Genomic DNA, 15,095 nt, shown 5'->3' on the forward strand with positions numbered 1-15,095 from the left:
ACCAGGGAAGTCCCTCATGTCTTTTTTTAAAACCACAAAAATATGTAACTCATTTAAATTGCAGACATTTTAAATGACACCTGTTTCTGATTTGTGCACATTATTTTCCACTCTCTGGAGTACAAGTGAAAGCTGAAAAATGTTTTGAACTGAAAGAGTGACAAGGACAACTAAAAAAAACAAACTGGAATAATTTAGAGAAGAAAAGATCCTCTAATGAGAATATGACATAATATAACCCTTAAAAATCTGGCTAAAGGGGCTTCCCTGGTGGTGCAGTGGTTAGGAATCCACCTGCCAATGCAGGGGACATGGGTTCGAGCCCCAGTCTGGGAAGATCCTACATGCCGCGGAGCAAGTCAGCCCGTGTGCCACAACTACTGAAGCCCACATGCCAAGAGCCTGTGCTCCATAACAAGAGAAGCCACTGCAATGAGAAGCCCATGCACCACAATGAAGAGTAGCCCCCACTTGCCGCAACTAGAGAAAGCCCGTGCGCGGCAACAAAGACCCAATGCAGCCAAAAATAAAATAAATAAATAAATAAATAAATAAATAAATATAAAAATCTGGCTAAGGAGTTTGCAGTCTGGCTGGTTATTCCAAATGCTTAGTATCTAACTCCTTCCTTTCTTGGTGCCTGGTGCACCTGTTGGGAGTGGAATGTTAGTGTTGTGCACTGCCACCTCTTCAGAAGGATTCTTGGGTTGAAGAGCTGGAGAAGTTATAAAATATGGACAACATAAGTGCTCTAACCTCTGTCTGCTCCCACAATACAATGACCCTGGTGTTCATAGCATCACAGGAGAGACAAAGGACCATTCCTGACATTGTGAGATCTGTGAACAAGTCCTACCCTTGCTCTTGATGGTTCTAGGACATTGAGACTCACATAACCACTCTGAGAATTAGTTTTATCATCTGTAGAATGGGTACAAATTATTGTTCTTGACAAAACTATACTTCTGATTAAAATGAGATAATAGTTGTTTTGGAAAAACATAAAACTATAATGTATGTATGTTCTTCCAGTATTTCAAAACTTGGTAAGATGTTCCTCACAGGGTAAGTTCTTCATAAATGTTTGAGTGACGGCTGGGAGTAAAGGTTATTATTGAGTTCATTTTCCTTCTCCAGCCCACAGGATCAGTGGGGGCTCTCAGGGAGTGTGATGGGTGACTGGGTTGAGTAAGTGTGTGGAAGCTCATGGTAACTCAGGTGAAGCCATTGTGCATCCTGGTCTTGGCTTCTGGAACACATTTCCATGAGCTGCATCCTAGCAAGTCTTTTGTGAAGGGAAGCGTTTTATACATGACAGGAACTAATAAAATTCAGAGGCTTATTAAGACCTATATAATATTCTTAGATTTTGTCCATGGAATTGAGGTGGTTTCTTAGAAGATTTTAACGATTTATACAAGTTCATATTCTTTTGATCAAGGACACGTTACAACATACTGAACCTCATCAATATACAATGCTCCTTTCACATTTTTGTGTAACAATTTTGCTATTGAGATTGATTTTCTTTCTACCATCACTACACGTTATCTAAAACAGTTATAACACCTACAACCTTGTATGTTGATTATGCACTTATTTGCATGTCTGTCTCCACTAGACTCTAAGATCATAAAGGGAAGAGAGTGTACATTATTCATCTGTTTTAACCTCCTGCATCCTGCAACTCTGTCACATGATTGTTACTCATCATTTGACTCAAAGAATGAGTGGATTAATCAGTTACCCACTGACCACTAAGACAAAGTATAAAATAATGCCTAATACTGAGCACTCTTCTCATTTCTCCTTTCTTCTTAGCTGAACTGTGAAAACATGTTTGAAGAGGTCTATTTCCATTTAGTTTTAAATATATATATATGATATGAAGCAGCTTAGGCATTCTTGCTCCTTCTAGTAAGACCATACCAAAAGTGTTTCTCAAATCTTCCTTTGCTTAATTGCTTTCTCCTGCTTGCAAAAGCAAGGATTATAGATAAGTCTGACCCATGGGAATGTGAGAGGAGAGGAAGCAACTAGAAGAAAAATTACTCAAAAAAAAGACATTTCTCACACTATATTCATTTTATGTTAAGTTGTAGCAATAAATGTCCCAACGTTTTCTCACCTTGACATGTCTTTCCATTGAGCATGAGTTGATAGCCAGGTGGGCAGATACATTGATAGCTCCCAAAGGTATTTTTACACTCATGCTGGCAGGTGTCTCTATTTTCACATTCATCAATATCTGTGCAGAAAAAAAGCAGTGTGTATAACCATGCAAAGCAAAGGCAGAAACTGTGACAGAACCAACTATAAACAAGTTGTTGACATACAACAGAAAATTTGATTTTATACTTGTGCTTAAAAATGTTCAAAGCTGTTTCATATTAGTATATTTTAATGGAGTACAATATAAACTGTCCTGCATTATAAAATATGAACATCTCTTCTGTGTATAAGCACATATGAGCTGAAGCCCCAAACTGGCAAATTGCAGTATTAGTTAAGTAATTAAGATTGGAATGACAGATGAAACAGACCTGTACAGGATCCTAAACCACCAAGGTACTAAACTCTTGACAGAACACAGTAGAATTTACCTAAAAGATAAAGTTTCTATTGAGATTAATTGGGAAAAGAAATACTCATTTCTATTTTATTTAAAGTTTAGCAGCCTCTCTCTCTCTCTCCAACAGCCATGCCTATAGCTTTCCTATATGCAGATATCATTAAGTGGAGGCGGTTTTATCTTTGCGATAGGAATATTCATCCAACTTCATACAATTGTAAAGTACTAATGGCAACTAGATATACATATAGTTGCTATGTTACTTTGGGCCAGCCACTTAACTTCTCAGGATCTCAGTTGATTCTTCTGCCAACAGGATTCACTGATACAATCTCCCTACTTCACAGGCTTGTTGGAAGGTTCAAACACGTAAAATATCAAAAACATTTTATAAATTATAAAGAGCTGAGCTACCTGCTATTACTAAACAAAGTCAAGAAAACAGCAATAAAAAGAGTGGGAATAGATAGTAAAAAAATTAATTGATATTTGCTTTCAGAATCAGGGATGGGATTTGAGAGGCCTCAGATTTCTTGTCTCAGTTGTGTTTTGCCTAATATTAAAATGTGCCAACCAGTGTTAGAAGGAAGAGAACATGGTATGAAATGGAAGCAGGAGTGCTGAGGGCTGGAAGTAAGGGGAAGACAAAGTGAAACCCTGGAGATGGCTCAGCAAAAGGACTTGTTCATTGTGCATATGCTCAGATGATAATTGCAATGACTCAAAATCTGTTAATGACAAACGCTCATCAAATATTTGTCACTGTTTTTGCCCCAGTTTGGTTAACCAAAGCACTCACTGCAGAACTTTTGATATATTTTTACTTTTTCCCTTTATAATCAGCTTTAACCTAAGATAACAATAGAAATGTAAATGACGTTGAACTCCAAGTAGTCGACATCACACTTTCCAGAGTATGAATTTTAAATTGGCCCCAAGTGTGATTTTGGTGTTCAGAAGCAATGCAATGTTCATTTTCCCTATTAAGCTTTGGAATCAATTCCCTAAAAAGCTAAATCTTAGCCCAAGTCTAACAAAATTCCATGGTGTTAATCTGAATCTTTTGTAAGCTGTCTATCCTAGATGGTTAATTAAAAGCATTTGGTGTTTACTGCAGGTTGCTTGTTACATAATTCCAAAGCTGTCTACAATCTTAGTGTAAATTTCTTTATTAGTACCAACGCCAGAAAATACTCACCATATTTTAAGAAATATTTCTAAATGTCTAAGTCTGTTTATTGCCCCCAAATAAAACTTAAATATCCAGTCATAGACTAGTTATAGAAATTTACTTTAGGGTCTCCAAGATTGGTCCTCACTCTGAAATAGTAGCTGCCTCACATAGTAGATGGTTTCGGGAAGGTAATTCATATAAACATATTAGTGTAATATAAACACAAAGGCACAGAGAACATTCATAAGACTCTACTGTGATGAAACTACAGGGCACAGATTGTGATAAAGAAATGGAGAACTGGTTATTCATCAGGGACTCTTTCTTCAAATGGCTTGGACCTTCAGATGATCTAGAAGAAGTCAACTAGATGGTATATGGTGTGGGAAATACCGTTTCACTCATTTATCAGAGCATAAACAAGGATTTTTGGAGCAGGAGAGTAAAGGTAGAAGAGAAGAGTTGTCTAAGACGAAGGCAAGAGAATGGAATGTTAATAGGATATGAAAACCCTTCAGTGGGAACGACTATTTAGAAGAAACATTGAAAGACAAAATGTCAGATGTTAATTCTGTCAATAAAATAGTGAAAAGTTTCACTAACAAAGAGGTAAAAATTGTGGGCATGAAAAGTTACCAAAATTACCAATGGAAAAAAAACCAATAAGAATGGTTTGGAGCAGCCTGAGAGCAATGTTTGACATACTCCCAAGGACAGTGGAGTCCACAGGTTTAGTAATTAAGTAAGTAGTGTTTGACCATATGGGGCAAAATGTTGAGAGTTGTTAATGAACCCATGAATGTTTCAAATTCAAGGAGTAAAAGAAACTAGCACTGTCCACAGTTCTAGGAAGCTGATCACAGGGAGATTCCATGTGCATCATATTACGCTTTAGGTACTTCAAGATAGCCAGACAGAAAAGTTCTGGGAACATCTGGGCCTAGAAAATAAAGGTTAAAGAGTAAGGATCTAGAGGGTTTGAAGGTCCAGCTGAGTAGGGATAATGTGAGAAGCTGGGTCCGCCTAAGAGTGACTAAGGAATCATGTCTAAGAAGATAACGATGCAGGAACAGGGCTTGGAGAAGGGTAGAAAAAGAAATGACAAAAACTGAAGTCAGAAGATATTTCTTTTACATATCTAAAACATGTTTAACAGAGCATATCTGGGAGAGAATAAGCAACGTGTGGAATGCTTAAGAAAAATTCAAGAACATGAGGTTAGCATAGGGGTCTTCAAATTTAAACAGAATTTCTTTCTTCCCTCCCCTCTTGCCTCCCTCCTCCCTTTCTTCTTTGCTTTCTCATTTCTTCTAACAAACTGTGGGGCTAATTTGTGTTTGCTAATTGCCCTTGGTGCATAGCTCAGTGACATGCAAACTGTGGATACTCACAGAAAATTGAATTAAATGAATGACAGATGGAACTGTTTGCAACTTAACTGAAGACAAGGTCTCAATTCTTGAGTTGGAAATTACACTTCACTTTTGCAAACAAATTAAATTACAGACTTGAGTTTAGGTAAAGATACTGAAAGCACATATGTTAAAACAATGGAAACAAGTTAGTTTTGTCCTGGCTTACATTATCTTTTCAGTGACTTACATATATACAAAATAATTTAACTGAGAGGTTCCATGGGGAGTGTGTAACAACAGTCAGGGTAGTGCTGGTTGCAGACAGAACAAGCAGTCGACACAGTAGCTGATAGTTTCACTTTTAACCCACTGCTTTGGCATCCATCAGATAAAGCCATAATCTGATAGTATTATATTATGGTGGCAATATGCATATTCTTTTTTTAAGAACCATATTCTGGATGCCACTGAATTTTATTTCTATATAGCATTAAATTTAGTAACACTTTCAGGGGTGATCAAAAAAGAGAAACTGCCAATACAAAACAATAAATTATCAGAATGTACACATGTAAATACATCATTTGATAAAATTGGTAATAGTTTTAGGTGCCAGAGTAAATGTCTTGAAACTTGGGTCATCCCAGATTTGAGATCAGATGTAGTTCACTACATCCAAACTCTCATAGGTGCTGTATATATGCTTAGACTCTGGTCCGTTAAGTGAGCCCACAGAAAGGAAATGGAATATGGCTGACATTTACCTACACATGTGTCATGGCTCGCCACAGAGCCTTCAGGGCAAGTTTTTCTAATAGTCCTTCTAGTCCTGGAGAGAGACGTTCTGCTGTTCCTATACTCTGAGTAGGAGCTGTAGAGATGTGAGTACTGTCTGTAATGCTGTTGAGGTTGATAGTTGTTTCTCACGGGGGAGAACCGTGCAAGGTTATAGCTATTGTACTGAGTGCCATAATTTGGCAGCCTCTCCAATCCAGCGCAAGATTTCCCGTCCCCTAATAAATGTTGTCCTGGTGGACAGATACACTTGAAGCTGCCGGGGGTGTTGGAGCACTGATATGCACAAGGCTTAGGCACTTGTTCACATTCATTAATGTCTGCTCGTGTGCCATGATACATAAAAAAGAGAAAAAAAAAAACATACACACATATACACACAGAAAACACAGGAATAAAGAATCAGTCTGTGAAACAAACTGAAGACATTATGTTACCCTCCAAAGCAGGGAATACAGTAATTTCTCAGCTGTTGTGAACTTTTGAAAAAGCTTTCATCATTCAGCTGTGAATATATAGAAAGATTCTATGACTGTCCCTGAAGATTGTTTTACATGTACAGTAGAATCATATAGGGTCATACTGTAAAATTTGGTCTTGAATCCAGAAAAACTAGAGTTCAAAGCTAACATATAGATTTTAATTTTGTTGGTGGAGTGAAGAATGCAGTCAGATCTCTAGTGTGCATTTAATTACAATATTGATCATTAGTGCTTCTAATCTTTCATATAATTACAAGTTTCAGATGCAAGAATGTACAACGTGCACCTACAAATAGTTTTATTTTCCTTTATTTCTTTTGCATCAATAATTTTTAATGAATAATCATGTCAAGCACATTTTCTTTAAAAAATTAAAAAGGAAATGAAGGTACAGAATCATTCTTCTTAAGATAAACTCAAAGTTCAAAAATTAAAGTTATTTTTCTTTCTATTCCTAGGTCAACACAGAGTATGTACTCCTAACTCTTCTTGTAAATTGAAAAAGTGAATAAAGACCGGAGATCAAAACCAAATTCTTTAATTCATTACCACAGTGGCATGAAAGAAAACAATATGAATAAGTAGAATAAAAGTAGTAAATTGTGCTTTAAAAATTATTTTAGTAGGCAAAAGTTAAAATTAACATTTTAAATCTCTTTAAGGCAATGGCCCTACCTTCTTTACTGATTTATCCCCCAGCCCAATTTCTGACATTCAGCTTCAAGTCAAATTAGTGAACAAATAAACACATTTCATTCTGCTAGGTCACTGTAATGACTGACCAAAATGTTAAATTATATACAAATTACAATATCTAAATAGAAGACTAAAATGATATATATTCCTGCTATTAAAAAGTATTTATTTAAAAAATATTCATAATAATGATACTACATTAAACATTTTCTATGTGCAAAGTACTATGCTAGGGACTACATAAAGACAGAACTAAGTCTTTACGGAAGAATTTGCTATAAAGAATTAAATAGACAACCAAGGCATCCAATTTTCAAAGTATTGATATAGTAGCATGCAAACCAAAAGCTAGTATTTAAAAGCTCACACAATTTTTTTTCTGCATGTAAATGTAAATATTCAGAGGTGAAATAATTTTATAGGTCAGTTTCTTGATTGTAAATGTATTAAGAAAAAAAGCATATGGTTACCTTCTTATAGACATCTTCTACTTTCATTACCTGCCTTACTTTACATTCAATTATAACTAAGGCAACTGGGAGAATTAAATGAGATTCTTAAATGAGATTGCCTATAAATAGGCAATTGGGAGAATTAAATGAGATTCTTAGCACAGGGAATGGCATATAGTATGCACTAAACATATGGTAGATAAAGTAATAATTATCAATTCACTTAAATTGTGTGTTCACATTTTAATCCTTCATAACTAAACCTTCATAGTACATACAGATATATCTCATATTCAAATAAAATGTATCTATGCAAATATTTACATCACATGCAGAGAGAGATAATCAATGAGCTAATCTTCATAATTAAATTGTCGTGGTAATTATACCACAGCCTCACTTTGATATGTACAGTGCATAGTAAGCACTCCGTAAGTAGTTATTATTATCACTTGAAAGTCAGTGTAAATTGAGCTCAATATGAAGTCTCTAAGAAGTAATTCAATTTATGTAATGGACTACTTAAACCAACTTACAAATCTAATTGTAGCAAGAAAGTATTTGAGGATAGAGTGGTCCTAACCAAGCTGGTAAGATAGTTACCCAGCCTTTATTACTCAATAAGAGTTCCTGTTAACTTACCCATACAGGGTCTTCCAATTCCTTGAGACCGGTAACCTCTTGGACATACACAACGATAGCTGCCTCTCGTATTCTCACATATCTGGTTATATCTGCACTGATGGGTCCCATCTCTACACTCATCAATATCTAGAGACATGGAGGGCAATAAAAAGCAATAACATTTCCTATTTCAAAACCTAAAGTCATTATATTTATTTATTTTTTAACATCTTTATTGGAGTATGATTGCTTTACAATGTTGTGTTAGTTTCTGCTGTATAACAAAGTGAATCAGCTATACATATACATACGTCCCCATATCTCCTCCCTCTTGCATCTCCCTCCCACCCTCCCTATCCCTCCCCTCCAGGTGGTCACAAAGCACTGAGCTGATCTCCCTGTGCTATGCGTCAAGTCATTATATTTAAAATGAACATTTTAATTGCTTAGAACGTTGCATTTCTCACCACGTGGTTGAGACCTGGAGTCAGAAAACCTGGGTTCAAGTCCCAGCTCTGCCACTTGTTAATGGGCCCCTTTTCCTCTTCTTGCACCCTACTACGGGAAGAGTTTTCTTCTCAGCTTTCCCCCCTTTGCTATATCCCTCCTTTTTTGGCCATCCTATTTATACTAGTGACGCTAGTGAGCTTGCTGATGTGGACTTACAGCAACATTTCCACATTGCTACTTATCCACAGTCCCAGATTTCTAGCTACTGGCTGCTCATTTCCATCGCCATGTTTTACTAGTACTTCAAACTCAGCACGTCTCCAGTATCTTATCACTACTCCCTTATTTATAATAACAGTATTCTTTTATCCCCAGTCAACCTGGCTGCAAACCTCAGAGTTATCTTTAAACCTATTCTCTGTTTCCAAGATTGGGTAATTCTATTTCCTTCAAACAAACCCATATATCCCCACTTTCCATTTCCTCATTTAGCTATGTTTTTGCTGTAGCTTCTTAAACATCTTCTGATATTTCAGCTTCTGTCATTTCTAATTAATCTTATACATAATTACAGAATCAATATTCTTAAAAATACTTAGTTACACATAACTGCATATGATGCTGTGAGTTGGCTACTATTCTTAGGAATCAAGAAAAATATTTACCTATATCTGTATGACTGAGGAGTCTTTGAAATCTGATAGTCCACCCCCCCATTTTTTTTTAAGTATACTAAACTTCCATTTACCTCAAATAGTATCAACAAGTGGTAATACTCCCTCATTTATATCTACACCCTCCCCTCACTCTTATATTATTTTGAAACAAATCCGAGAGATAGTAACTATTAGTAAATACTTCAGTATGAAATTCTTTAAATGTCCAATTTTTTAAAATGAGAAACTTACACTCAAATTTCTGTGTCATCTTAAGACTTGTTCAAGGTCTGATAGCTGTCAAGAAGGGAGGATGAATTTTTTTCTTCATAATTTTTATTAACAAAGTGAATCAGTTATACATATACATATGTTCCCATATCTCTTACCTCTTGCGTCTCCCTCCCTCCCACCCTCCCTATCCCACCCCTCTAGGTGGTCACAAAGCACCGAGCTGATCTCCCTGTGCTATGCGGCTACTTCCCACTAGCTATGTATTTTACGTTTGGTAGTGTATATATGTCCATGCCTCTCTCTCACTTTGTCACAGTTACCCTCCCCCCTCCCCATATCCTCAAGTCCATTCGTTAGTAGGTCTGTGTCTTTATTCCTGTCTTACCCCTAGGTTCTTCATGACATTTTTCTTTTCCTTAGAATCCATATATATGTGTTAGCATACGGCATTTGTCTTTCTCTTTCTGACTTACTTCACTCTGTATGACAGACTCTAGGTCCATCCACCTCACTACAAATAACTCAATTTCGTTTCTTTTTATGGCTGAGTAATATTCCATTGTATATATGTGCCACATCTTCAATATCCATTCATCCGATGATGGACACTTAGGTTGTTTCCATCTCCGGGCTATTGTAAATAGAGCTGCAATGAACATTTTGGTACATTACTCTTTTTGAATTATGGTTTTCTCAGGGTATATGCCCAGTAGCGGGATTTCTGGGTCATATGGTAGTTCTATTTGTACTTTTTTAAGGAACCTCCATACTGTTCTCCATAGTGGCTGTACCAGTTCACATTCCCACAAGCAGTGCAAGAGTGTTCCCTTTTCTCCACACCCTCTCAGCATTTATTGTTTCTAGATTTTTTGATGATGGCCATTCTGACTGGTGTGAGATGATATCTCATTGTAGTTTTGATTTGCATTTCTCTAATGATAAATGATGTTGAGCATTCTTTCATGTGTTTGTTGGCAGTCTGTATATCTTCTTTGGAGAAATGGCTATTTAGGTCTTTTGCCCATTTTTGGATTGGGTTGTTTGTTTTTTTGTTATTGAGCTGCATGAGCTGCTTGTAAATTTTGGAGATTAATCCTTTGTCAGTTGCTTCATTTGCAAATATTTTCTCCCATTCTGAGGGCTGTCTTTTGGCCTTGTTTATGGTTTCCTTTGCTGTGCAAAAGCTTTGAAGTTTCATTAAGTCCCATTTACTTATTTTTGTTTTTATTTCCATTTCTCTAGGAGGAGGGTGAAAAAGGATCTTGCTGTGATTTATGTCACAGAGTGTTCTGCCTATGTTTTCCTCTAAGAGTTTGATAGTTTCTGGACTTACATTTAGGTCTTTAATCCATTTTCAGCTTATTTTTGTGTATGGTGTTAGGAACTGCTCTAATTTCATTCTTTTACATGTCCCTGTCCAGTTTCCCCAGCACCACTTATTGAAGAGGCTGTCCTTTCTCCACTGTACATTCCTGCCTCTTTATCAAAGATAAGGTGACAGTATGTGCGTGGGTTTATCTCTGGGCTTTCTATCCTGTTCCATTGATCTATATTTCTGTTTTTGTGCCACTACCATACTGTCTTGATTACTGTAGCTTTGTAGTATAGTCTGAAGTCAGGGAGCCTGACTCCTCCAGCTCCGTTTTTCGTTCTCAAGATTGCTTTGGCTATTCGGGGTCTTTTGTGTTTCCATACAAATTGTGAAATTTTTTGTTATAGTTCTGTGAAAAATGCTAGTGGTAGTTTGATAGGGATTGCATTGAATCTGTAGATTGCTTTGGGTAGTAGAGTCATTTTCACAATGTTGATTCTTCCAATCCAAGAACATGGTATATCTCTCCATCTATTTGTATCATCTTTATTTTCTTTCATCAGTGTCTTATAATTTTCTGCATGCAGGTCTTTTGTCTCCTTAGGGAGGTTTATTCCCAGATATTTTATTCTTTTTGTTGCAATGGTAAATGGGAGTGTTTCTTAATTTCACTTTCTGATTTTTCATCATTAGTGTATAGGAATGCCAGAGATTTCTGTGCATTTATTTTGTATCCTGCTACTTTATCAAATTCATTGATTAGCTCTAGTAGTTTTCTGCTACCATCTTTAGGATTCTCTATGTATAGTATCATGTCATCTGCAAACAGTGACAGCTTTATTTCTTCTTTTCCGATTTGGATTCCTTTTATTCCCTTTTCTTCTCTGATGGCTGTGGCTAAAACTTCCAAAATTATGTTGAATACGAGTGGTGAGAGTGGGCAACCTTGTCTTGTCCCTGATCTTAGTGGAAATGCTTTCAGTTTTTCACCATTGAGGACGATGTTGGCTGTGGGTTTGTCATATATGGCCTTTATTTTGTTGAGGAAAGTTCCCTCTATGCCTACTTTCTGGAGGGTTTTTATCATAAACGGGTGTTGAATTTTGTCAAAAGCTTTCCCTGCATCTATTGAGATGACCATATGGTTTTCTCTTTGAATTTGTTAATATGGTGTATCACGTTGATTAATTTGCATATATTGAAGAATCCTTGCATTCCTGGAATAAACCCAACTTGATCATGGTGTCTGATCCTTTTAATGTGCTGTTGGATTCTGTTTGCAAGTATTTTGTTGAGGATTTTTGCATCTATGTTCATCAGTGATATTGGCCCGTAGTTTTCTTTCTTTGTGACATCCTTGTCTGGTTTTTGTATCAGGGTGATGGTGGCCTCATAGAATGAGTTTGGGAGTGTTCCTCCCCCTGCTATATTTTGGAAGAGTTTGAGAAGGATAGGTGTTACCTCTTCATTAAATGTTTGATAGAATTTGCCTGTGAAGGCATCTGGTCCTGGGCTTTTGTGTGTTGGAAGATTTTTAATCACAGTTTCAATTTCAGTGCTTGTGATCGGTCTGTTCATATTTTCTATTTCTTCCTGACTCATTGTTGGTAGGTTGTGCATTTCTAAGAATTTTTCCATTTCTTCCAGGTTGTCCATTTTATTGGCATACAGTTGCTTGTAGTAATCTCTCATGATCTTTTGTATTTCTGCAGTGTCAGTGGTTACTTCTCCTTTTTCATTTCTAATTCTATTGATTTGAGTCTTCTCCCTTTTTTTCTTGATGAGTCTGGCTAATGGTTTATCAACTTTGTTTATCTTCTCAAAGAACCAGCTTTTAGTTTTACTGATCTTTGCTATCATTTCCTTTATTTCTTTTTCATTTATTTCTGATCTGTTCTTTATGATTTCTTTCCTTCTGCTAACTTTGGGGTTTTTTTGTTCTTCTTTCTCTAATTGCTTTAGGTGCAAGGTTAGGTTGTTTATTCGAGATGTTTCCTGTTTCTTAAGGTAGGATTGTATTGCTATAAACTTCCCTCTTAGAACTGCTTTCGCTGTATCCCATAGGTTTTGAGTCGTCATGTCTCCATTGTCATTTGTTTCTAGGTATTTTTTAATTTCCTCTTTGATTTCTTCAGTGATCTCTTGGTTATTAAGTAGTGTATTGTTTAGCCTCCATATGTTTGTATTTTTTACAGATCTTTTCCTGTAATTGATATCTAGTCTCACAGCATTGTAGTCGGAAAAGATACTTGATACAATTTCAATTTTCTTAAATTTACCAAGGCTTGATTTGTGACCCAAGATATGATCTATCCTGGAGAATGTTCCGTGAGCACTTGAGAAAAATGTGTATGCTGTTGTTTTTGGATGGAATATCCTATAAATATCAATTAAGTCCCTGTTGTTTAATGTATCATTTAAAGCTTGTGTTTCCTTATTTATTTTCATTTTGGATGATCTGTCCATTGGTGAAAGTGGGGTGTTAATGTCCCCTACTATGAATGTGTTACTGTCGATTTCCCCTTTTATGGCTATTAGTATTTGCCTTATGTATTGAGGTGCTCCTATGTTGGGTGCATAAATATTTACAATTGTTATATCTTCTTCTTGGATTGATCCCTTGATCATTAAGTAGTGTCCTTCTTTGTCTCTTGTAATAGTCTTTATTTTAAAGTCTGTTTTTTCTGGTATGAGAATTGCTACTACAGCTATCTTTTGGTTTCCATTTGCATGGAATGTCTTTTTCCATCCCCTCATTTTCAGTCTATATGTGTCTCTAGGTCTGAAGTGGGTCTCTTGTAGACAGCATATATATGGGTCTTGTTTTTGTATCCATTCAGCCAGTCTGTGTGTTTTGGTGGGAGCATTTAATCCATTTACATTTAAGGTAATTATCGATATGTATGTTCCTATTCCCATTTTCTTAATTGTTTTGGGTGTGTTATTGTAGGTCTTTTCCTTCTCTTGTGTTTGTTGCCTAGAGAAGTTCCTTTAGCGTTTGTTGTAAAGCTGGTTTGGTGGTGCTGAACTCTCTCAGCTTTTGCTTGTCTGTAAAGGTTTTAATTTCTCCATCAAATCTGAATGAGATCCTTGCTGGGTAGAGTAATCTTGGTTGTAGGTTTTTCTCCTTCATCATTTTAAATATGTCCTGCCAGTCCTTTCTGGCTTGCAGAGTTTCTGCTGAAAGATCAGCTGTTAACCTTATGGGGATTCCCTTGTGTGTTATTTGTTGTTTTTCCCTTGCTGCTTTTAATATGTTTTCTTTGTATTTAACTTTTGATAGCTTGATTAATATGTGTCTTGGCGTGTTTCTCCTTGGATTTATCCTGTATGGGACTCTCTGTGCTTCCTGGACTTGATTAGCTATTTCCTTTCCCATATTAGGGACGTTTTCAACTATAATCTCTTCAAATATTTGCTCAGTCACTTTCTTTTTCTCTTCTTCTTCTGGGACCCCTTTAATTCGAATGTTGGTGTGTTTAATGTCCCATAGGTCTCTGAGACTGTCCTCAGTTCTTTTCATTCTTTTTTCTTTATTCTGCTGTGCAGTAGTTATTTCCAGTATTTTATCTTCCAGGTCACTTATCCATTCTTCTGCCTCAGTTATTAGGCTATTGATCCCTTCTAGAGTATTTTTCATTTCATTTATTGTGTTGTTCATCGTTGCTTGTTTCCTCTTTAGTTCTTCTAGGTCCTTGTTAAATGTTTCTTGAATTTTCTCTATTCTATTTCCAAGATTTGGGTTCATGTTTACTATCATTATTCTGAACTCTTTTTCAGGTAGACTGCCTATTTCGTCTTCATTTCTTAGGTGTGGTGGGTTTTTATGTTGCTCCTTCATCTGCTGTGTGTTTTTCTGTTTTCTCATTTTGCTTATCTTACTGTGTTTGGGGTCTCCTTTTTGCAGGCTGCAGGTTTGTAGTTCCCGTTGTTTTGGTGTCTGTCCCCAGTAGTTAAAGTTGGTTCAGTGGGTTGTGTAGACTTCCTGGTAGAGGGGAATAGTGCCTTTGTTCTGGTGGATGAGGCTGTATCTTGTCTTTCTGGTGGGCAGGTCCACGTCTGGTGGTGTGTTTTGGGGTGCCTGTGGACTTATTAGGATTTTAGGCAGCCTCTCTGCTAATGGGTGGGGTTGTGTTCCTGTCTTACTAGTTGTTTGGCATAGGGTGTCCAGCACTGTAGCTTGCTGGTCGTTGAGTGAAGCTGGGTGTTCGTGTTGAGATAGAGATCTCTCGTCGTTGGATATTATGTGGAGCCGGGAGGTCTCTTGTTGACCAGTGTCCTGAAGTTGGCTCT

At 36.7% G+C, this 15,095-nt stretch overlaps 1 protein-coding gene across 6 annotated transcripts in view; it reads right to left on the reverse strand.

Annotated features, from left to right (window-relative positions):
- The window catches only part of HMCN1 (hemicentin 1), a 755,474-nt gene that overhangs the window by 14,650 nt on the left and 725,729 nt on the right, over positions 1 to 15,095 (reverse strand). For 4 of the 6 annotated variants that reach the window (XM_060091137.1, XM_060091136.1, XM_060091134.1 and 1 more), the window contains 3 exons: positions 8,169 to 8,297; positions 5,866 to 6,216; positions 2,129 to 2,248 (listed from right to left, as the gene is read on the reverse strand). In XM_060091137.1, the coding sequence (XP_059947120.1) occupies positions 2,129 to 2,248; positions 5,866 to 6,216; positions 8,169 to 8,297 (600 nt within the window). Of the gene's footprint in view, positions 1 to 2,128; positions 2,249 to 2,543; positions 2,604 to 5,865; positions 6,217 to 8,168; positions 8,298 to 15,095 lie in introns of those variants that run through there. The other 2 variants (XM_060091135.1, XM_060091138.1) reach the window with 2 other exon arrangements.

Source organism: Mesoplodon densirostris, chromosome 2 (assembly GCF_025265405.1).
Source record: "Mesoplodon densirostris isolate mMesDen1 chromosome 2, mMesDen1 primary haplotype, whole genome shotgun sequence".
NCBI classification, from domain to species: domain Eukaryota; kingdom Metazoa; phylum Chordata; class Mammalia; order Artiodactyla; family Ziphiidae; genus Mesoplodon; species Mesoplodon densirostris.